This window comes from Carettochelys insculpta, chromosome 2 (genome assembly GCF_033958435.1).
Source record: "Carettochelys insculpta isolate YL-2023 chromosome 2, ASM3395843v1, whole genome shotgun sequence".
Classification (NCBI taxonomy): domain Eukaryota; kingdom Metazoa; phylum Chordata; order Testudines; family Carettochelyidae; genus Carettochelys; species Carettochelys insculpta.
In genome coordinates this window covers 33,618,765-33,642,423 of record NC_134138.1, presented here as the reverse complement: position 1 = coordinate 33,642,423, position 23,659 = coordinate 33,618,765, and the positions used below count along the sequence as shown (strand labels likewise).

The 23,659-nt window shown below is 44.1% G+C and overlaps 1 protein-coding gene across 3 annotated transcripts in view; it reads right to left on the bottom strand.

Moving 5' to 3' along the window:
* CSMD3 (CUB and Sushi multiple domains 3) overlaps window positions 1–23,659 on the bottom strand; it is a 1,166,921-nt gene that overhangs the window by 378,451 nt on the left and 764,811 nt on the right. For all 3 annotated transcript variants that reach the window (XM_074985642.1, XM_074985643.1, XM_074985644.1), the window contains one exon: window positions 3,533–3,689. In XM_074985642.1, the coding sequence (XP_074841743.1) occupies window positions 3,533–3,689 (157 nt within the window). The remainder of the gene's footprint in view (window positions 1–3,532; window positions 3,690–23,659) is intronic.

Genomic DNA, 23,659 nt, shown 5'->3' with positions numbered 1-23,659 from the left:
ACTTTGTTTACTCTTAAAATGAACTTGAATGGATTGAAAAAAAATGAAAGTCTTGGAGGGCTCTTTATATTTGATTTCCAGGTATTTGTTACAAAGTGCAATGCATTCTTATGTGATAAATTAAATTTATAGTACACAGTAGTGTAGATAAAGTTTATGGATAAATGCCTGAATTGAAAACCAGAGTACATTGAATTTAATTTGCTGAAATTATCAAAATTCTGGAAGGAGTCAGTTTTCCTTGTCTTTATGATGTATTTCAGCTCAGAAAGGTTTCAGCTAAAACACATGGAGAAAAAAATGTAAAGCACTCAGCAACTACATAGCTTGTGATGGCCATATGTACTATAAATACCAACTATGTCTAAATGTTACTATAACTTATAATACAACACTAAAATTAATTGTTCAATTATCATGATGACACTCTGATTTAGTTTGACAAAGAATGTGTAGGCACTCATTAGCAAAATTGCAGAGCTTGGTTGTTTGTTGTTTGCTTTTCAAGCTTTAAATTAAAACCCTCTCCTTTACCAAAGCCACATTATTTGAATACAAAGACTTTCATAATAGTTAAGTGAATGCAGTATTCCATTTTAATTCTCCTTTCAATAGCTCTTAAACTAAGGGGGTTTAAAGGTACAGTCTGTTCTCAGCCTGAAGATGAATTGTTTCAGAAGTTTAGTGCTAAAGCAATGTTACTTTTGAGAATAAGGGGATTAGGAAAGTGAGATAAAAACCGCGCTTGTATATTACAACATACCAGTTGAGGGTAGAAAATTCAAATATAGCTAAAAATAGTTTTTATTTAGGAGAACTTCATGTGAGTGTGAAAATTGCTTTTGATTTGAACAAGTTAGGAGCATCTGGGAATATCATTCTATTGGAGCACAAGCAAAATTTAATAAAAGCATTTGGCTCATTAAGTGATAGGGAAGAAGGGCATATGGTTCATGTGACCCAGACAGTCCCACATACAGCTGAGCAGGTAGGAAAGAAAAGGTTCTTCATTTCCACTATTTCATCCACTAAGCTTCATTGCAGAACTCTGCTGAGTGGTTTGCATCTTGAGCTATGTTTACACTACAGTGATTTGTCACTACAAGTTTCTGTAGGAAGATACCTTCTGACAAAACTTCTGTAGACAGACTGCCAACCAGATTGAAAGAGCAATCCGTTGTGTCAACAGAGAGCGGCAGGACTGCCCAGCCACTCTATCCACAGAACAGGCAACCGGAAGCAAAGCAGACAGGGCTGCCCGGTGTCCCAGAAGCCATTTTTGTTGATAGAGGGCCTCCCTGGAATGTCCAGATTGGCTTTCTATTGAGAGAAGCTGTCAACAGAGGCATTCTGACTCATGGGGGAACAGCAGAAAACTGTCAATAGAAGTGACGCATTCTGACAATTTAGTGAGACAGAATGCCTTGGGAAGGTCGCCATTCCATGGGTTTTGACATCAAAACATCAGTTTGGTCAACAAAACTCTCTCGTGAACACTGACTCTTTCTATTCAGTTACTGAGTTATGTTTATTAATTATGAGGAATTTTCATTTACTTCAGAAAAAATGTTCAGATTTTAACTGATCTATATTGACATGTTGACAGAAACATATATTGGCAGGTTAAATGCTGTGCCTTTTCTACTTGAATTTCAGCCCATATGGCTCACTGAAAATATGGAGATGAGAACGACCTTCATGCCACAGTGTGTGGATTAGATCATTGTTCTGTCTGACTGCTAAAGGACAAGATGGAAATACTGGATCACACTGTAGGCCAAGATTTTCAGTATTACTCTGGATGTGGGGCAATTGCAGATATCAGAGTGTTTCATATGAGGTCCATGTTTAAGATTCTAATGATTTATATTCACAGTGTAGCTAACTATTCACTTCTGTCCCATCCTTCATTTTCAGTGAGACACCTGTAGTTACAACTGATAAATAATTAATATTTTGATTTAATGACAGTTTTGGAATTTAAAAAAAATGTTTTGCTGTGGCTCAAATTGAAAACAAATTTTCAACCAGCTAAAAGTCAAAAATGTTCTTCAGTCCATTTCACAAAAGTAAAGGAAAACTAGATTAACTATGTATTGGGCGGTGAGGGGAAAAAGGAGACTGAGGATGATAATCCCCACCCTCATAAATTTTGCTCCAGTGGTTAGGTTACATGCTTGGGTTGTGGAAGCTCAAGGTTGAATTGCTGTCTTTGGCAGATAAGGATAGGGGAATGATTTAGGCATACCACATTACAGTAAAGTGCTCTAGCCACACTAGTAGATCTTTCTCAATCTCTCTTGTTTCATTTGCTATGAATAATTTTGAAAAAATCTCTAGATCAGGAACTTGAAGTAGGGTCTCTCACACTGTGAGTATCCTCATCCAAAAGGAAAAAGCATCATTCTTACTCTCTTTGTCTGGGACAGTGATTATTCATTATCATTCATAGTGGCAATTCACAGCCATGTACATTTTGGTGGCCTTTTTTCCTCTGTCCCAAAAGAAAATTTAGAATAACAAAGCTAACATAATTTGCCTATGCCATAAACTCTGTGAAATGTGTGCTAGTTTCAATACGGAAATTTTAGCACATCAATTGCATGTATAACAATATTTAAAATCCATATATGATCAGACTATTTGGGTTTGTACTCCAGTATCCTGTCTCTGAAAGTGGCCAGTATCAAACGCTTCAGTGGAAGACGGAACACCGCCCAGAGCCCCATCAACAGATAATTATAAAATTACATATTTTTGAGGAATGTTTTCTGCTGACGGTTACTGCTCAGTGATGTTTCGAAAGTTTGGTTATTTTTTTCTAGTTATTTTAAGACTAGTTATAATTTCAGATGTTCTTTTTATTTATGTGAATATTTAATCCTTCTTTGAATCCTATTAAAATCTTTATTTCTTTAATATCTTGTGACAGTGAGTTGCACTGGATAATTTCCAGAGTGAAATATTTATTCACAATAGCAATTCAAAATATGAAGTGGCTGGTTTAATTAAAAAGAAATGACAGAAGACTGGCTTTGGTTTACAAAAGTTGGCTCTATTCATTAAGCATGCCTAAGAACATACTTAAATTTCACTGAATTCAATGAATTTGAGTATGTATTTAAAATTAAGCAGGTGTTTGAGTATATTCCTGAAGTGAAGCCATTACAATCTTCAGAGAATAATCCTCTTTATATATGTATAACTTTTTAGTTAGCAAGTACATTTAAATAAAAACAACAAGATCAATCCTCTGAGTAACATAGCAGCTAGATGTCCAATAGAGTAAATGTTATGGATTGTTTTGAGAGACCAGTGAATTGGTGGAAATATTTTGAAAGTCACATACACACATCTCATCAAACTGCGAGGGATCTCGGTATGTCATCAAGTCCAGTTCCCTGCCCTCTTGTCAGGACCAAGCACCATCCCTAACAGACTTTTTTTTTTTTATCAATGCTTATGTTCATTTTAATTTCTGAGTGAGTCCAATGATCATTTCAGTAAAAATCCATTATGTATCAATACTTACTGGTGTAAACAAGCTGAAAACCTTCATCAGTTCCCTCTGTATCAGAGTTAAATTCCAGCCACAGATGATTTGAAGTACTGCTTAGTGTCAGTCCTCTCAATGAGGCCCCAGTAAATGCACCAAGCAGATGAGCTGTGTTGTCTTTTCCATCATATATCTGTAAAGCAAATGCAACTTGTACTTTTAAAAAGTGCTATTTCAGTTACAACATCATTTTATCGAAACAAAAAGCAGTCAAGTAGCACTTTAAAGACTAGCAAAATAGTTTATTAGGTGAGCTTTCGTGGGACAGACCCACTTCTTCTCCAGGTCTGAAGAAGTGGGTCTGTCCCACGAAAGCTCACCTAATAAACTATTTTGCTAGTCTTTAAAGTGCTACTTGACTGCTTTTTGTTTGGATAGTGTATAGACTAGCACGGCTTACTCTGTTACTATTCAACATCATTTTATGTATTTCTATTAAGTGGCAGGATGCTTATTGTAGGAGGTTCTATAGTAAGTTAATTCAGATAGCTCTTTATGCAAATGGTGCTTGTTTTTCCTGAATTATATGATATACTTGTGATTTTTCAAAATTACAAGTTAAAATATGTCAGTTCCTTTGTTGTTTCACAATTGAAGTAGGACAGGTTGCCATTTCAGCAAAATGTTTCTGAATGTCTTTGTTTACTTTGCTATTTCCACAGCATTTTTAAGAATACTTATTTTGTGTACTCTCATCTGCTTCAATCCTGGAAATGGTGTGATGCAAAAATATAATGTCTTCCCAGCCTTGAATGTTAAGCACATCTTTGCAAAATCTTACTAAATAAAGAAAAGTACACACATATCAATAAAACAAAAAGAATGAGAATAAAAGAAACAGAATAACTGCCTGTACATTTGGAAGGACAATATAATTTATATGTAAATCAGAAACCAACATTTTTATTTATTGTTCTTCAACACCCACTCACCCCATCCTCTATTTCACAGTAGACTTTGCCATTGAAATAGAAAAAAATTAATAAAAGGCCAAACATTTCAAATAAATTATTTTAATAAAATCTAGCAGATATTATTGCAAGCTTTTTACTTCTTTTTAAACCTTATAAGTTGTTGCATTCCATTCAGGCATGAGAAGGTTAAATTAATTTGATCAACTGTAGTTGCTATACTTAACACTTAACATATTTGACAAATAAGTTTAAAGAAGGATTGCATTTATACATGATTAAATTCTGACCTTTGTCATATTCTTGATTTGTTGCACAGTGAAACTCAAAACTGCCTGTTAAATAAATGTATATTCATGCTCAATTCTAAATAAAGTCTAATTTTATCAATGGAAAATTTAGTCAGTGTTTGAATTTGTTAATCTGAATCTATAGGAAACCAAACACAATATACTCACCCAGCGTATTAAAGCAGGAATATAAAGTACAACACAGAACTATTATGACCTTCTTTTTGCATCTGTGTTGAGGATTTACATGCTTAACTCCTATTTAGCATAAATCAGAGATTAATCAGACTATCAGAAATGGAATTTCTACACTATGTTTCAGATGATCATTTGAGTGAATAAGATTTCGCACTTTCACAATAACTTTACAAAATAACACCAATATCTTGGCCAACATTCCTTGTTTCAGTCAAACAAATAAACAGCAACAAACCAAACGAACAAACTCACAGACTTTAATGCTAATGGCTCTGTGTGAATGATTGCACCACAAATAAGTGTGGGTGGGGGGCGGAATGTCTGAGATTACTGGAGAGGGACTGCTCTGCTTGATGGCTGGAGGTAGGGGGTGACGAATTGAGGTCAAAGACTGCTGACAAGAGGTAGACTGCAGGCAGTTTGCAGCACTGACTCACCTCCTAGGGAATGTGAGGTTTGAAATGTGGACTGGCACCCTTTGTTGACCTTACATGGGGTAATGGGTGCTTTCTTCTGAAAGAACTGTTCACCTATAAAGGCACTAGGCAAGAGACCATAGGGAGAGGTCTGGGAACCTGCTTGGGGTGGGAGGGAAGCAACCCAGTAAATTACTGGCGCCTGCTTGAGACACATGTTCAGTGCAGGTACTCCATGGAAGACATCCAGGGAGCAAACAGATGACTGGCAAAGGATTTAAAGGGCGGTACAGTATAAAGACACAGAACAGGGGAGGGAGATTGCAACTCCTCCGATTGGTACCCCTTCCCCTCCCCCATTCTCACTACCCACTTTAACCCTTCAATGAGGGTGATCAATAGTAGTCCAAGCCCTGGGTTGGTTAGGGGACCTACATAGGAGGGTTGGTGGAGCTCTGTGTAATGATTTAAAGCAGGGTTTCCCAAATGGGGGGTATGCTCCCCTAGTGGATGATGATGATCCCCCACCATCATTCTCCCCACCTGAAGAAAGAGATGGCCTTTGCTTCTGGCTCTCAACCCCTGCCATTTTACATGGATGACTCCATGTAGCCACTATAAGAACCAGCCAGCCGGCGAAGACCCACATGGAGCTAGCTGCCTTCTGCAAAGGGTTGGAACAGGAGTGGGAGGAGGAAGAGGATGGGGTTATATGGAGGGATGGGGATGGGGTAGGAGCAGGCGCTAGTGGTGCCTGGCTTTGTGGGAGAGGAGGGACTCAGGCAGGTGGCTTGCAGGGTTTGTGAGGCTCGGGCAACTCAGGCTGGCAGGGGGGTGGCTGGCCCTGGCAGCACAGGGCAGCTAGGGCTTGTGGGCAGACAGCTGGCCCCAGCAGCGTTGGGCTCAAGCAGCTGGTACATGGCTGTAGTGCATGGCTGGTGGGCAGGCAGCTGGTCCCAGCAGTGCGGGTCTCGGGCAGGGGGCAGGTAGATGGCTTGAGCAGGCGAGTCGGGCAGTGTAGATCTCAGATGGATGACTTCCGTGGGCAGCTCTGACAGTTGTCACAGGGCTCAGGCACCTGGCCAGCTGGGGCTGCACCAGGCACACACAAGGGACCAAAAAAAACCTATTTGTACTTATTTTTTTAATTTTAAATAACATTTGTAAATCAAGTTTATGTGTTTATTTTAAATTACGAATTGATTTTTTTGTTAAAAAGTGGGGGGTTGGATGATGGTTAAAAAGAGGCAAGGGGTGTGAGGTTTTCTGAAAAATCAGAAGGGGGGCATGATGCCAAAAAGTTTGGGAACCGCTAATTTAAAGTAATAAGGATTGACCTGCATGGTACATTTTATCTGCCAGGTAATCCCAGACAAAGTTGAGGCCTAATTAAAACCCATATCAAGTGTTTCCAGTCCTTCTTTCGGTATACCCAGACAATTACTGCACAAGTCTTCCATATATGTTACTAGCCTCCGAAACAGTACTATGTAATTAATCTAGCAGTTTGGAACATTCCAAAATATCAAAGACACTCTATCAAACATGAGTCACTCCTATTTAGGTGGAGCTATATATGTGATGTCTATGTTTGTTTTACTGAAGTGTTAGGGGAATTTATGTGAATCTTCATAATACTGGGGCCTCAGTAGGCACAGTTCCTGTAGAACTTCCAAAATTTGACTAGGCTGGAACTTAAGAAAAAGTCATTACTGTGGAATGGCAGCCAATGCAACCCATAGGGACATTAAAAAACAAACAAACAAGCAAAAAAAACCCCTGTGTTTAACTAGAAGTTACAATTAAGTGTAAATAAATGTTGCTTTGTATGTTAGAAGGCTATTTAGGAAAACAATCTCTTAGAGATACTATTCTGTTATTATCTACCAATTACTTGCATCAGTAAATTAAGGTCTCAGGAGAAAAGATGTCAAAACACTCTTTTGGAAATATAGTAAATGTAAGTAAGATTATGGTCATGTCTACACAGAGCCCTGCTCCGCACTGCTGCTGGCAGCATGATGCAAATGAGGGCTGTCAGAAAGGTAAATGAAGGATACTCATTTGCATATTCACATGGCTAATTTGCATAATCCCACAAACTCACCTTGCTGGCAGAGGCTGCTGCCAGAAGAAAACAAGCCATGTAGATGTGGTTCCATCAGCAAAAAACCCCTATGTCGGCAACCCCTTATGCCTGATTTTTTTCCCCCAGGGATAATGGGCTGCCAAAAAGGGATTTTTTTGCTGACAGAACCACATCTACATTGCTATGCAAATTAGCTCCATGAATATGCAAAGCAACATTAATTTGCATTTTAAGAGCCCTCATTTGCATCATGCTGCCAGCAGCAGAGCCACAGCAGGGCTCTGTGTAGACAGCCTATTTGTGCCAAAGTATTTGATGCAGCATTTCTTAACAACTTTAAAAATCAGGTTCGTGTGTAGAAGATATTACTTTTGGACATGTTACTTCTGTTTATTGACTTCCAGAAAATAGCTACAATATCCTAAGTTTGCAAGACAAAGAATTACTTGATATCCAATTATATAATTTTCTAGTATATTTTGTATATACGCTGCATATATTTTTCCCAATGTAGAAATCTAAATTATATTTTCATCATCACAGTGTTTGTTTTCAAGAGCCATACAAACAACAGCTCCAGATTCACCCTTTCTCACTCCACCCCCTCCATCTCCTACGTTAATTACTACTGGCTTATCTGTATATATGGCACCACTTTCTCACTTTCATTAGGTAACATTTTTTGCCCTTATATTTACACTGTGTAACAGTGTTTGAATTAACATTGTAGAATTTAATTGTTGAAGAATGGCACCAGTTCCCAAAGCATTTTAATCTTGGATGTTTGTTAGTAATCCTCAAAGTTAAGAAAAAAAAAACAGAAATATGACCCTCTTTACTGATTGTGCCTTTTTAGGGTACAATAGTAAAGCATTATTTAACAAGTCCCAGTTATCATACATACATTAGGTAGATAGATAGATAGATATCTTTTTAAACTCTTCCTCTGGCTAGGTCTACATTGGAGAGTTCTGTTCGCAAAAAATACACAAATTGCACAACACATTTGCATATCTCCTGCTGACAGTTCCGTTGAGAGAGGCTTTTCCAACATTTGACACATCTACATGAGGCCAAATGTTAGGAAAACACCCTCTGCTGACACATTCCTTCTTCCTCGTGGAACAAGGATGACTAGGGTGTCGGCAGACACCTGCAATCTAAACAAAGCCTCTGAGCTGATTTCTTTCAGAACTGTTTTTAGCTTTGTGAATTTGGCCTTTAAAACAGTGTGGCTGTGTCTACACTTGCATTCCTCTCTCAAAAGAGGTATGCAAATGAAGGAAGTTGAAAATGCAAATGAGGCATGAATTTGCATGTCTAACAATTCATTTACATATTCTTATTTCAAAATAGCTTCTTTCAAAAGAAGAAAAGCAGTGTAGACACCGCTCTTTTGAGTGTAGCCACTGCTCTTTTGAAAGTAAACCCAATTTTTTTATGGGAAGAAGGATTCTTTTGAAGAAGGATTCTTTTGAAGATGGGCTTTATTGTCCAAAGAGCAGTGTCTACACCGGTCTTCTTCTTTCAAAGGATTATTTCAAAATAAGAATACATAAATGAGGTGTCAGATGTGCAAATATGTACCTCATTTGCATTTTCGATTTACCTCATTTGCATACCTCTTTCGAAAGAGGAATGCAAGTGTAGACACAGTAGCTGTGTCTACACGTGCACAAAAATTTGAAAGAAGTGGCCCTTTTTCGAAAGAGCAGGAGGAGTGTCCACACGTGTAAACCCATCTTTTGAAAGAAAATTGAAAGAACAAGTCGCACACTTTGAAATCCAAACCCCAATCCCATATCAGGAAGATCGCTCCCTTTCAAAATAATAAATCAAAAAGGTACACATGTAGATGCTCCACAGTCCTTTCTTTCGAAATACGGGTCCACCATGGTGCCAGTCAGCTGGAGAGCAGGGAAACTCCAGCCAGAAGCAGCAGGGCTCTATGGTCCCTGCGTTTGGCTGCCTTAAAGCTGCACGCAAGCAGGAAACCCGTGGCATGAAGCTGAGAGTGTGCTAGAAGCAGCCTCCCCACATGATCCAGCTGCATGCTCCAGCATAAGCATCGCCAGCAGCCAGCCCTCTCGCAAGCCCCATGCACCCCCGCTCCCCAAGATGGTGCAGGGGTCCCAGGGGGACAAAAAAAAAGGGTCCCCTCATGAACGTAGTGGGAGCTGTGGTCCCTCCTCAGCCTCTGGAAGGACAAGGAGGTCCTCCACCATATGGGGGGGTCAAGCAGTGCAATGCCACTGCCTTCGGCCACCTGGCACAGGGCCTTCACACCAGGCGCCACCCGGTCCGTACCATGGAGCAGGTACGCTCCAAGGTAAAAGAGCTGCGCCAGGGCTATGCCCAGGCCAGGGACCAGGCCAGACTCTCTGGGACAGCTCCAGAGACATGCCCCTTCTACAGGGACTCTGGGGCATCCTGGGGCCCCAGGAGAGCTCCCCGACCCCAACGTTCCTGGACACCTCCGGCGAGTAGCTGCAGCCAGAGGAGGAGGAGAGGCAGCCCAGACCGGGGACCCAGAAGGGCGAGGGGACCATGGACTGGTCGAATGAGGAGAGGGACCTCACCATCATTATCCCCTCCTACTCCTTCCAGCCAGGCAAGTGGGAGTCAGACACCCCCAGACGTCACCAAGGGACCCTATGGTACGTACAGGGAGGGGTGCACACCTGCTCCACAGGGTGGGGGGCGACGCAACGGCTAGTTGTCCGCACACAGGACCGGTGGCCCCAGGCCACACACAGGTCACCCCGCGCATGGGATGTGGCACCCCGTCGTGGTGCACCAGCTATGCCCAACACCCGCCCCCAGTGGACAGCGTCGCAAGCCGCGCAGGGGTGGCGGCTGGTCAGTGCCAGACAGAGGCTGGGGCCTGCACACCGCAGGCCAGGAAGGGCCACCTGTAGGAGAGACCCCTGGATGCACCCCCAAGCTGTGAGGCCCAGCCCGGGGGGGGTCGGTGTCCCCTGGGGGGTCAGTGTCCTTTGGGGAGGCAGAGACCCAGGGAGTGGGCTTGGGTGAGTGGGCCACAGCCTGGTCCCCTCCATCTGGGGCACATTACTGACATGCTCTCCTCCTCTCCACACAGTCGCACCATTTGTGGGCCGGGAGAGTCCTGTGCTATCCCTCCTCCCCGAGAGCCCACCTGCAGCCCTTGGAAGTGCCCGGACACCACCCCAGGCAGTGCACCGTCAGAGCCATGGCTGAAGGGCCCCCCGCCGGGCCGAGGAGGACTCAACCAGCCAGCACCAGGCCAAGGTGGCTGAGCAACACCTGCGGCTCGCCCAGGCCAACATGGACCGGAGAAGGACAGCCTGGGAGAGGCTGCTGATCACCCTGGAGGGCATTGGCCACGCCCTCCGGGACCATGTGGCCACTGTTGCCTGCTTCCTGGCCCCCCCAGCAGCTCCCCACCACTGAGCCTGCCCCCCTGAGCCTGCCCCCACCAGGCCCACTCGCTGGCAATACCTGCCAGTGCTACCCGCACCTTCTCCTCCCTACCGGGGACCCCGCACCCAGGGAGGCAGTGGCTCCAGGGGCCGATGGGGCTCACGGCCAACCACCCCTGCCCTGGAATGAGCGCATCACCCCCCTCCAAGTTAGTTTCCCCCCACCCCGCTCCAAGTTAGGTTCCCCCCGTACATAGTTACCAACAAAAATAGTTAGATAAACGTTTCTTTTATTGTTCACCACTCCGTACTGTGCTCCTCAGGAGGATGGTGGGTCGTGGAGGTGTGGGTGTGGTGCTGGTGGGGGTGGGGTTGGCAGAGATGGTGGGTGGCATATGTGTATGGGGTCGATGTGCATGCAGGTCAGAGGTGGCCATCGACAAAGGCCTGCCTGAGGGCCTCCTGGATGCAGTGGTTGTCACAGTGGGCCTGGCAGGTGGGGGCGGTGCCTGGCTGCTCATAGCAGGCGCTGGCCACAGCCCCCCCACCCCTGGGGACATAGGCATCTCCCTTTCCCTCCACAACACAGGGGAGGACGCAACAGGCACCCACTACCTGGAGCACGTTGAGGACCCCGACCTCCAGCCATGTGAGGAGGCACCTCCACCCCCTCTTTAGGCGCCCAAAGGTACACTCCACCACGTTGTGGGTGTGGTTGAGGCACTCATTGAATGCCTCCTGGGTGAGTTCGAGGTGTCCGGTGTACGGCTTCATGGGCCACAGCTGCAGGGGGTATGCTGCATCTGCCACCATGCAGAGCGGCATGGTGACATCCTCCACTACCGGGATCTCCTGCTGGGGGATGAAGGTGCCGCCCCCCATTCGCTGGTAGAGGCCAGAGTTCTGGAAGACCCGGGCATCCTGGGTGCAACCAGCCCAGCCCACAGAGAGGTCAGTGAACCTGCCCCTCGTGTGCACCAGGGCCTGGAGCACCACTGAATGGTAGCCCTTTCAGTTGATGTACTGGCCAGGGCTGTGTGGCAGGGCGCGGATGGGGATGTGCGTGCCATCCAAAGTGACAATGCAGTTCGGAAAGCCCAGGTCCTAGAAGCCAGAGACAGTGTTTTCCAGATTCCCCAGGCAGATGACCCTATGGAGCAGAATTGCGTTGGTGGCTCTGATGACCTGCAGGGGGGAAAGGGGAACACATGCTCTAGTGCAGGTGTGGTGGCCGTCTCCCCCCGGCCCCGCCTCAGGCCTGTTATGCCCCCATCCCATCCAGCCCCGCCCCATCCAGCCCCCTGCCCCCCTCCCATCCAGCCCTTCCCCATTTGGTCCCTTGCAGCGGAGGGTTCCCCTTGGCCAACCCCCGCCACCCACCCAGCCCCACCTTACCTCCATAAGTACAGCCCCGTCAGTGGCCTTGCCCACCCCGAACTGCTGTCTCATGGAGCGGTAGGAGTCCGGGGTGACCTGCTTCCAGATGGCAATCTCAGCCCGTTTCTCCAGGGCGAGGGCTGGCCACATGCAGGTGCCCTGGTGCCAGAGTGCAGGGGACAGCCAGTGCCAGATCTCGAAGATCTGCCTCAACATGTGGAAGTTCCGCAACCACCTTTCTTCACCCCACTCCCCTACCACCACACACTCCCACCAGTCGGTGCTGCTGGAGTGGGTCCAGAGGCAGAGGCATCGGGGCACCTGGAAGGGCACCCAGTGGTGCCCTGGGGGTGGTGGGGGATGAGATCAGGTGCAGCTGTGGCGATGATGCACAGCACTGCCAGCAGGGCAGCCATGATGAGGGTGTCCTCCTGCAGGAGCTGTCCTTGGGCTTCTTGGTGGGCATGAGTGGGCTCTGCTGGGTTGGGAAAGGCTGGGCAGCACTCAGCTCGTGAAGAGGGGAGGGTGGAGGGAGGGGCCTTTTAAAGGAGGCGTCTGGCTGCTTTGTTCTGTTCCACCTGACATTTCAGTCTTTTTCTCTGGCAGCCACTCCTAGATGACAAGTCATCCCAGCTTACACTCAACAAGATCAAAACAGAACTCGTTAGTTGTCCTCTCAAAAAAAATTTAATTCCCCTCTTATCATTTGGCAACTTCAGCATCTTCCTTGTACTCAGGGCCCACAATATGTAAGTTTTCTTAAGCACGCTCTGGACCTTGTGTCATACAAGCAGGCTGATTCCTCCTCCTCCTCCTCCTCCTCATCATCAAATAAATAAATAAATAAAGGCAGTGTAGTCCTTAGCTTGCTGGAAGTAGGGTGCACACCATCTGGAATGACATAATAATACCACCCCAAAGGCATGGTTTCTCCCTTCAGCATCTACTGTTGTACATACTGTTCCAGCACCACTGATCCAGTGGTGAGGGGGCTATCCAGAGACCCAGATTTATTTCTTTGTCTTGCCACAGACTTTGCAGTGACCTTAGGCAATTCAAATAGTCTTTCCTTGCCTCAGAGGCTTTACAGTAAAATAGGGGTAACAGCACTCATGCTCCACAGGCTGTTACGAGGATTACCATGTTAAAGACCCCGAGGCACTCAGATTCTACAGCAGTGAAGCCCACAGAAGCATTTTAGTTAGAATATTTGTCATTCCATTGGCACAGCCAATTCTCCTAAGAAAGATTTTCATTCGACCCCAACTACTGCAGCATATTCTTCTTTAGCAAATAGAGTTGTGAATGTTCTTGGCTTGTCGGTTTGATCGTGACATTCTGCATTCTGAATCCCTCAAATATTTAATCCAGAGATGTTTGTATGATAGTTCTCACAATCACATTTTAAAATCTTTGATTTCCCTCTGTATTCTATGAACAGAAACAGTATTCTGTGACTTAGGCAACAAATCACTAATGAAGAATAATAGATACCTGAAAATGTAATTTTGGTAGAGCAAATAAACTATAGGCCAAATATATTTGCCTTAAGTGCTCAATATTTTCAGATGATGAACCCACAAAGCAGACAAGGTGTTCATATTTAAGACTAGATGGTGATCTCCCAGGAGAGGAAAAGGTATGTTTGGTGAGAAAACCATCTTGCTGAACTCCATGAGATATCACTCAGCTCTTAGGCTGCAACCCAGGAAGTAGATAAAGTGCTGGTTGCAGTAAGAGAGGAAGAGCTCAACAACAGGACCATTAGAAAATAAGCACTCAGGGGAAAAAGCCCTAAGACCTACACTCTATTACTAAATGCAGAATTCCTACATGGCAGGGAAAGTAATTTCCCAGGACAAGGATGCTTCACAAAAGGCTCCCTCCCAGAGAACAGAAGGAGAAGTAGCTGCTTTGCATTTGTGTTTGGCTGCACACATGCAGATGGACAATAAACTTATTCCCCAGCCCAGGAATAGAGCTGACAAATTTTGGGATCAGTTCAGTTCATGGTTCCTGCCACAAGTTTTCCCTGGGCCAGGGATCCTCAGACTTTGTTGCACCACAACCCCCTTCTGAAAACAAAACAAAAAAAATATTATATGAATACCAACAGGGAGGTGAAAGCTTGGGCCTGCCTAAGACTCACTGTCCCAGGTAGGGGGGCAAAAACCAAAGCCTGAGACTGGCTATCCCAGGCAGTGGAGTTCAGCCCCCAGCAAGCCGAATACCAGGCCTGGTGACTTCATTAAAATGATGAACCTTGCCCTAACGACAAACTTCCCATGACAGTACATTCCATCCCTGTTCATTCCAACCCTGACATGACCCAAATTTGTCTCCTGACAAAGGGACTTCTATATTGGGAGTCTCACATTCAGCTCTGGACATGCTTGATCTTGCAGTGCCAGGACTATTACATGTGGGCATATGTGCCAGTCAAAACACCAACCAGCAGCCAGTTCCCCCATCAGTGCCTCCCACCAGCATCCCTGACAATGGAATCTTCTCCCAACCCCCACTGCCTCCCACCTACCCCAAACAACTGTTCTGTAGGGGGTGCTGGGAGAGAGGGGGCATTCTGAGGGAGGGGCCAATACTGGGCAGGGGATGGAGCAGGGATGGAAAGAGGAAGGGTGATAGTTTAGGGAAAGGGGTAGACTGGGGGGCACGGGGGAAAGAGCTTAGGACTGTGCAATGATTAAGGGTCTGGAGCACAAGACCTATGAGGACAGGCTGAGGGATTTGGGCTTGTTCAGTTTACAGAAGAGAAGACTTAGAGGTGATTTAATAGCAGCCTTCAGCTTCCTGAAGGGGAGCTCTAAAAGGAGGGTGAGAAACTGTTCTCAGTGGTGTCAGATGGCAGAACAAGGAGTAATGGTCAGAAGTTGAAGAGGGAAAGGTGTAGGTTAGATATTAGGAAAACTACTTCACCAAGTGGGTGGCGAAGCATTGGAATGCATTGCCTAGAGAGGTGGTGGATTCTCCATCCCTTGAGGTTTTTAAGTCCCGGCTGGACAAGGTCCTGGCTGGGATGACTTAGCAGGGGTTGATCCCGCTTGAAGCAGGGGGCTGGACTAGATGACCTCCTGAGGTCCCTTCCAGCCCTATGATTCTATGATTCTGTGCAGGGATTGAGCATGCCCCAGGGAAACAATAAAGTCAGCACCTGTGCATGCAAGGGCCTCATATTTCCTTTGTGGTCACTTTGCATAGTGTGAACATAAAGAAATAAAGAAATTACAAGACATCAAGAAACACTGGGCATCAGAATAGAAACATCATTAGTTTCATGCTCTTAAAACTATGGGAATGAGGGGCATAAAGGTAATGAGATTGATGGATAATATGCATGGTAAGCAATGAACAATTCTCAGGGTAAAATGTTAGATTCAAATAAAAATAAAACAAATGCTTATTAACTGAATAGGGTAGCACCAAAGTATATGCACCAATACTCAGAGAGGATACCTAGCTTAACTTGATTTACAAATCCTTGAAAAATGAATTGGGATTCGTAATCACACTAGGCCAGAGGCACAGCAGCAGAATAAATGACTTTTGAAATAGAATTGAAAGCAGATCTGAGACAAAGAAAATCATTCCAGGAGAATTAGCGGGACGCTATACAGCTATTTAAATTATACCTCACTTAAAGATCAAACTACTTGCATTTGATGACCCTTTTTCCCCTCCTGCAAACCTACTTAAAATTGCTAACTCTCAATAGTTAAATATAGGAGGAAGACATGGTAGTTTTTCATAGATAAATTTGGATAAAACATTGGAGTCACTTTTTAGCATTCAGCCTCACTGAAATGCACGATAAATCTAGGGTGTACAGTATAAACATTGCATAATTGCATGCACACATGACCAATGACTACAGTGAAGTTTATTAATAAATTATGCAGCTTGATCCCAACTGTTCCCCAAAATCTCTCATGAATCCATTTCATGAGATAAATATTCTATGTCTTTTTCCCCCTCAACACATATTACGTTGCAAATTTCTTCATTCTTCTCACCATATTAATCCTGTCCCACAGCTTAGTATGAGAACTGAACTCTCTCCAAAGCTGACATTAACTGGGAAATGACTGCCTAAGGATTACTGCAAAAAGGGATCTAGCAGTTATAGGATGACTAATTATATGAATATGAATCAGTGTTGTAATACTGTTGCAAAAAAACCCCAAACCAAGCATGCATGCACGCACACAATCACACACACACACACACACACACCAATCATTTTTAGATCACTTAGCAGGAACGTTGTAAGAGAGACGTGAGAAGAAATGATCTCTCACTAGTCAGAACTAGAGTACTGTGTCCAGTCCTTGACATCACACTTCAGGAAAGATGGAGACAATATGGAGAAAATACAAAGGAGATCAACAACTATTATTAAAGGTTTAAAAACACAATGTATAAGGTAAGATTTTTTTCTAAGCAAATGGGTTTGTTTAGTTTGGAGAAGACTGAGGGAGGATATTATAAGAGCTGTCCAAGTATATATAAAGAGAGGAGTGAGATAAATTGTTTTCCTTATTCACTGAGGGCAGGACAAGAAGAAATGGTCTTAATTTGTGGCAAGGGAGATTCAGGTTACATGTTTGGGAAAAAATCATAACTGTAAGGATAGTTTGGCATATCTGGGGAGCTGCAGAACCTCTTTTGTTGGAGATTTTTAAGAACTGGTAACCCAAGCACCTTACTGTGGTGATCTAGATCAGCGATTGGCAAAAACTGACCTGCAGGCTGGACCTGTTTGCCAGGGTTAGTCCCTGGTGGGCCTCCAGCCCTGTATTTACCTTTACCTCCATAGGTACAGGTGCTTGCAGCTCCTGTTTGCCACAGATCACCCTTCCTGGACAATGGGAGCTGCAGGAAGTGGCACAGACCAAGACACCACTTCCTGGCACTTCCACTGGTTGCAAACAGCAATCCATGGCCAACAGGAGCTTCAAGCACCCATACCAGAGCAGGTGCAGGTAGCCAAAGCACAGGGGCCCACCAGAGGCTAACTTTTGTGAATTATACATTCATCTTACTGTCCAGTCGAACCTAGGTAATACTTGGTCCTGCCTCCGTTCAGGGAACTGATTTATATGACTTACTGTGGCTCCATCCAGTCATACATTTCTACTATCTCTATGGTTCTGTAATTCTGCTTTATGGATCTGTTATCAGGGATATTGTAAAATACACAGTACTCTATAACATATCTATGATGGAAAATAATACCAACGTTTCCTGAGGTTCCTGGGATTCTTTGTGTGATACATTGTACAAGAGAACAGAAGAGGATGCATCCTGGTGCATGGGAGAAGAAATGGGAAAATTATGATAGATTTAAATGCAAAACAAAAACAACAAAACAACTTTACCTGAGGCTTAGTGAACTGAATATCAAAGTCATATACATTTCATCTGAGAACACTGGGGAATCCCCCAGTTTAATGGAATTGCATATAAATCCCAATTACTTTCCCCCCTGCACTGTAATGTCCAAATTAGAATACTCAAACAAGAACAAGGGTTCTGAGAACATGATTTTCAGGACTCACATAACATATTTCATTCCACTTTCCCCAGTGCAAAGAGATGACTTATGATTTGCTACCGCTAATTATCCATGAAGGCATAATAGTAATCCTGTGTGAATCATTGTGGATTGATCTTCTTAATAGCTGCCACATGTCTTAAACAACTGTAAAGAAAACTACATATAGGGTTCCCCTATTAGAATGAATTAAATATGAGGGGAAAAAGTTGTGTTTTATTTAAAAATATTACCTTTGTTGGATTTTTACATTACATAAATACTATATGGAACATATAGTATTTTCATTGATAGATTCATCTAAATTCCCCTCTTGACTGTCATAGATCACTGTGATGCTTCTGAGTGCTAGCATTTACCTTGAGATAGTAGATCAAATTCAGTATTCATTCTATGAAGCTGAATTATCCATAGTTCTTAGAGCTACAAATAAATGCAATTTAAGCTCTTACATGATTTAAGTTATGAAGATTTTATTAAAATTATCATTTGGGAAACTTGCCATCTCAAGGTGAGATGACCTATGAAAATGGAGATAAAATAATTACTTGCTTTTTCATAATTGTTGTACTTCCAGACTTGTTGAATACATGCATTATATGTATTATTTTTGCTGTGGTCGTCTGTCTGTTGGTCCAAGTATACACCCAGTGCTGGACTCAATGGTGCCTGGGTTCCAAGAGTCAAGAGCATCACTCTCTAACACACTTGAAAGGAAAATCTTGCCTAGTTGTTCTCTGGCCCATATTAGGTCTGGAAGACCTGTGCAGGGAATGACCCCCCATCTCTTTTTTTATGGTGCTTGGGAGGGACTGATGAGATCACGTGTTGCCATGGATTTGCCTCATAGTGCAGTGCCAGAGACTTGGTGTGCTGGGGCTCTTTTGTCTGCACTGTATAGCAAAGTGATGTTGGGGCGCTCTGCACCAATGGAATTGGGCCTGGGCATTCAGGAGCTGCAGGTCTAATTACGGCTTCCATCAGAAGCTGCTTAAATCTGAAGTCTCTTTTTCTGAGATTTGAAAGCCTGTTTGATGTGTTTCCCTCAAGTAGTGTAAGCAGGATTCATGAAGGTTGGCATTTGGCATTGCCTTTAGGCATGAACTGCAAGCTTTGAAGCCCTGGGCAGACGAAACCAGTCACAGGAGGTAACAGGCAACTTATCACAAATAACAACTAACAATAAAGCAAAGAACTAACAAACTTTAACTATCCTTACCTAACTGCAGAATGATGATGATAGGGAGCACATATGAGCAAGTGAGTTGTGTTCCCTTCCATCATGGAAGGTAAGAAAGAACTGAGGATTCGGCCTTGCCTCATAAGTCATCACTGCAGCCCATGGAAAATAGTGTCAGTATTCAGCACAAAATACTTATGTTCTTGTACTGATAACCCAGTGCTACCTTACCCCCATTTGTCCCAACTCTTTCACAGTCCAACCTCTCCCCTGCAGGCTACACTCACCATGGCTGGGGCTGCTGCCATGCTGTATGACTCCCAAAGGAAAGTGAGAAAGTGTTGCTTATAACTTGTTTGAATCAAGGAGTGTAAGTGCACTGATGATGGGGACCTTTGTCCATTTTTTCTTTGGCGGCTGCATACATGCCATTGACAGCCTCCTTATGCTCACTGGCAGAGAAGTTGACATGTTCCAGGAGTTGCTGCCATCTTATGATGCTTTGTATTGCAAGAGGAGTGCTTCCAGAGAGGGAATAATTGAGAAACTGCTGTGGGATATTGAGGAAAGGATACAGGGCCAGAAACAAATGATAATGATGCTCAAGGAGCAAAAAGTCATGCTGCACTCTCTAACTACATCTATACTCAATGGAGAAGACTGACCACTCCAAGTCGATCTTCCAGGGTGCTGTTTCACACATGCATGAAATAGAGCTTTCCAGGGTCAACAATGACCCCAGAACTTCTCCTGAGCTGCATGATAGTAAGGAAGGTCGACAGGAGTATCACTCCCATCAACATTTTCTTGTGAAGACAGGCACAGAAGTCGATGGTGGCAAAGTCGATTTTTGGTACACAACTGGCATACCAAAAATTGAGAAACAGCCATCGATTTTCAGGATAAGTCTAGATGCAGCCTCTGACTGAACTTCATGGCTGAACACATCTGTGCTCACCTCTATCTGCAGCCCATACAGATCTGTATTCCAGGTTCATCCTACATTCCTCCAACGTATTACATGTATCTTTCACCGCCACAACTGCGTCGCAGGCACTCCACCCAACAGGAGCTTATGCACAATGACAGTTAGCTGTACATCCAGCTCTGAGATCCTATTGGTATATGTACTTGTGAATTCATTGTCCCTTCCCCTTCAAAGATACTTCTTCCTGGCTATGTCTACACTGGCACAAAACTTTGGAATGGCCATGCAAATGGCCAAATCGAAGATTACTAATGAGGCACTGAAATGCACATTCAGTGCCTCATTAGCATGCTGCCAGCCGCAGCTCTTCAAAATTGCCACATTTCACTCCCGCATGGCTTGTCCAGACTGGTGTCCTTTTCAAAAAGACCCTGCCAACTTTGAAATCCCTTTATTCCTATGAGCTCACAGGAATAAGGGGATTTCGAAGTTGGTAGGGTCCTTTCGAAAAGGACCCCTGTCTGCACAAGCTGCACGGGAGCGAAATGCAGCAATTTTGAAGAGCCGTTGCCGGCGGCATGCTAACGAGGTGCTGACTATGCACTTCAGTACCTCATTAGTAATCTTCGATTTGGCCATTTCCATGGCCATTTCAAAGTTTTATGCCAGTGTAGACACGGCACCGGTGTGCATGTAGTTTACATCAGAACAACACAGATATATTTGCATTTGTGTAAAAATAAAAATCCACTTATAGAAAGTGAATACATATTTATTATTCTCCAACACATGGGCTACGTCTACACGTGCAGCCAACATCAAAATAGTCTATTTCGATGAATAACGTCTACACGTCCTCCAGGGCCGGCAACGTCGATGTTCAACTTCGACGTTGCTCAGCCCAACATCGAAATAGGCACAGCGAGGGAACGTCTACACGTCAAAGTAGCACACATCGAAATAGGGATGCCAGGCACAGCTGCAGACAAGGTCACAGGGCGGACTCAACAGCAAGCCGCTCCCTTAAAGGGCCCCTCCCAGACACAGTTGCACTAAACAACACAAGATACACAGAGCTGACAACTGGTTGCAGACCCTGTGCCTGCAGCATAGATCCCCAGCTGCCGCAGAAGCAGCCAGAAGCCCTGGGCTAAGGGCTGCTGCCCACGGTGACCATAGAGCCCCGCAGGGGCTGGAGAGAGAGCATCTCTCAACCCCCCAGCTGATGGCCGCCATGGAGGACCCAGCAATTTCGACGTTGCGGGACGCGGATTGTCTACACGGTCCCTACTTCGACGTTCAACGTCGAAGTAGGGCGCTATTCCTATCTCCTCATGAGGTTAGCGACTTCGACGTCTCGCCGCCTAACGTCGAAGTTAACTTCGAAATAGCGCCCGACGCGTGTAGACGCGACGGGTGCTATTTCGAAGTTAGTGCCGCTACTTCGAAGTAGCGTGCACGTGTAGACGCAGCTATGGTGATTAGTGCTAATATTCAGTGACAATAGCAATGGGTGCATTTGCATTGTTATAGATGCTCACACACACCAATCATTACAAGGTTTATACCACAGTGTAAGTAAATAATGTCAGGTTCAATACATTACAGCAGTACGCATTGCGGTTGTTATTGTTAAATGCTCTTTCAAAGCTTCCCTGACCTGAAGAACTCCCTGTTGAACCCCATTGATAGGTCTTGGTATCTGGCTGCTCAAAGTCAGCAGACAGTTGCTCCACATTCACACTCCAGCTCTGGGAAAACTTCTCCCATTTGCTGTACAGATATTATGAAATACACAGCAGACAGCTATGACCATGCCCTCACTGAGGTCTAACCCAAGGAGACAGCATCAGCAACCCAATAAGTGACCAAAATCATATTCAATAATCACTGAGTATATATTTTAATACTAGAGTTGGCCAGGACGACACCACATGGCCAAAGATGCTTGGACATCACACTATTGGGAGTGAGAACTCAGATGGCACCCTTCTTCAAACTAGTGCACAACCTGAGCTTGCTATTGCAAGCACTTTTTTCCAAAAGGAGAACAAATACAAAGCTAATTGGATGCAACCTCGGTCTAAGCATTGGCATATGATTGATTTCTTCATCACAAAACAAAGAGATCTTTCTGATGTCAAGTTGACTCATGCAATGCTTGGCACTGATTCCTGATCTGACCGCTCCCTGTTACACAGTGTCGTCGCCTTGATCCACCAAAACGTCATCATTCTGCTGTATGCTGAGAAAAACTAGATGTAGGTAAACTTGAAATACCCAAGACACAAGCTCTGTTTTAACAGTCTTGATTCTTCCTTAGTCATCAGCTATGAAGGCCCAGAATTGTCCCACACTATTGAGAATGACTGGATTAACATTAAAGAAACAACCTACAGAACTGCCGTCAAGATCCTTGGTTTCCTAAAACACAGGCACAAGGACTGGTTTGATGACAATCACATAGATGCCCAAACTCTTCTTGATAAGATGCATGTGGCACTCCTTGCATAGATCAATGATAAAGAGAATGTCTTCAGGAAATCAGCATATATTCAAGCTATGAAGAAGGCATAAGTCAGATTATAGCACATGGAAAAGGGCTAGTGGACATATCAAGCAGCTAAACTCCAAGATGGGGCAGATACACATGATTTTAAAACTGTTAGATGAAATCTGGAAAGGCACAAGGCAGTGATGCAATTCCATCCGAAATTTATAAAGCTGCTGGTGGCCAGCTGATGTACCATCTCACCCATTTATTTATCACCATTTGGGAGAAGGAGATAGTCCCTCAGGACTTTGAAGATGCCCTAATTTCACACATATACAAGAGAAAAGGTGATCATGTATGCTCATTATTCCTGAAAGCCAGTGGGGATTTTGTGCTGGTCGAGGCACCACTGACATGATATATACAGCCAGACAGATACAAGAGATATGTAGAGAGCAACATCAGGACCGCTATGTGATTTTCATCAACTTGACCAAGGCATCCAACATGGTGAACAGACATGGGCTCTGGAAAATACTTGGGAAAATTGTGCTGAAAACCTTACCAACACTGTTCGGTCATTTCATGATGTCATGCTTGGTCACATCCTTAACAATGGAGAGACATCAGCACCTTTTGAAATATCAAATGACACAAAGCAAGGATGTGTCCTTGCTCCTCTCCTGTTCAACATCTACTTTTCAATGATGTTGCTAGTTACTTTTAAGGACTGTAGTGTGGGCATACCTATTCAGCTCTGAACAGATGGCAGTGTTTCCAACCTTCGGAAACTTCAGACTTGCACTAAAATGCTTACTACAACTATCTGTGACCTTCTATTTGCTGATGATTTTGCATTGTTGGCTCATTTAGTGAAGGATATAAAGGAGTATTTTGATCACTTTGTTACTTCTGCTCACCATTTTTGACTCTCAGTGACCCTCGAGAAGACATGTTATGCCTCAGCCTGTATGGAAAGAACCCAGCACTACAGTGATAGCTGCTGCTGGTACAGTCCTTAAGGCTGTTGACAAGTTCTGCTATCTCAGAAGTGTACTGTCCTCTAGCATAAACATGGATTGTTACATATCTGCTCGATTAGCCAAAGCCTGTGCTGCCTTTGTAAAAATGACCAAATGACTATGGAATGACCCTAGTATTAAACTGCTCCTTTGGTATGGTATGAGGCAGTTGTATTGCTTAGAGGCATAGACAATACATCACCACCATGTTTTGAAACTTGATCAGTT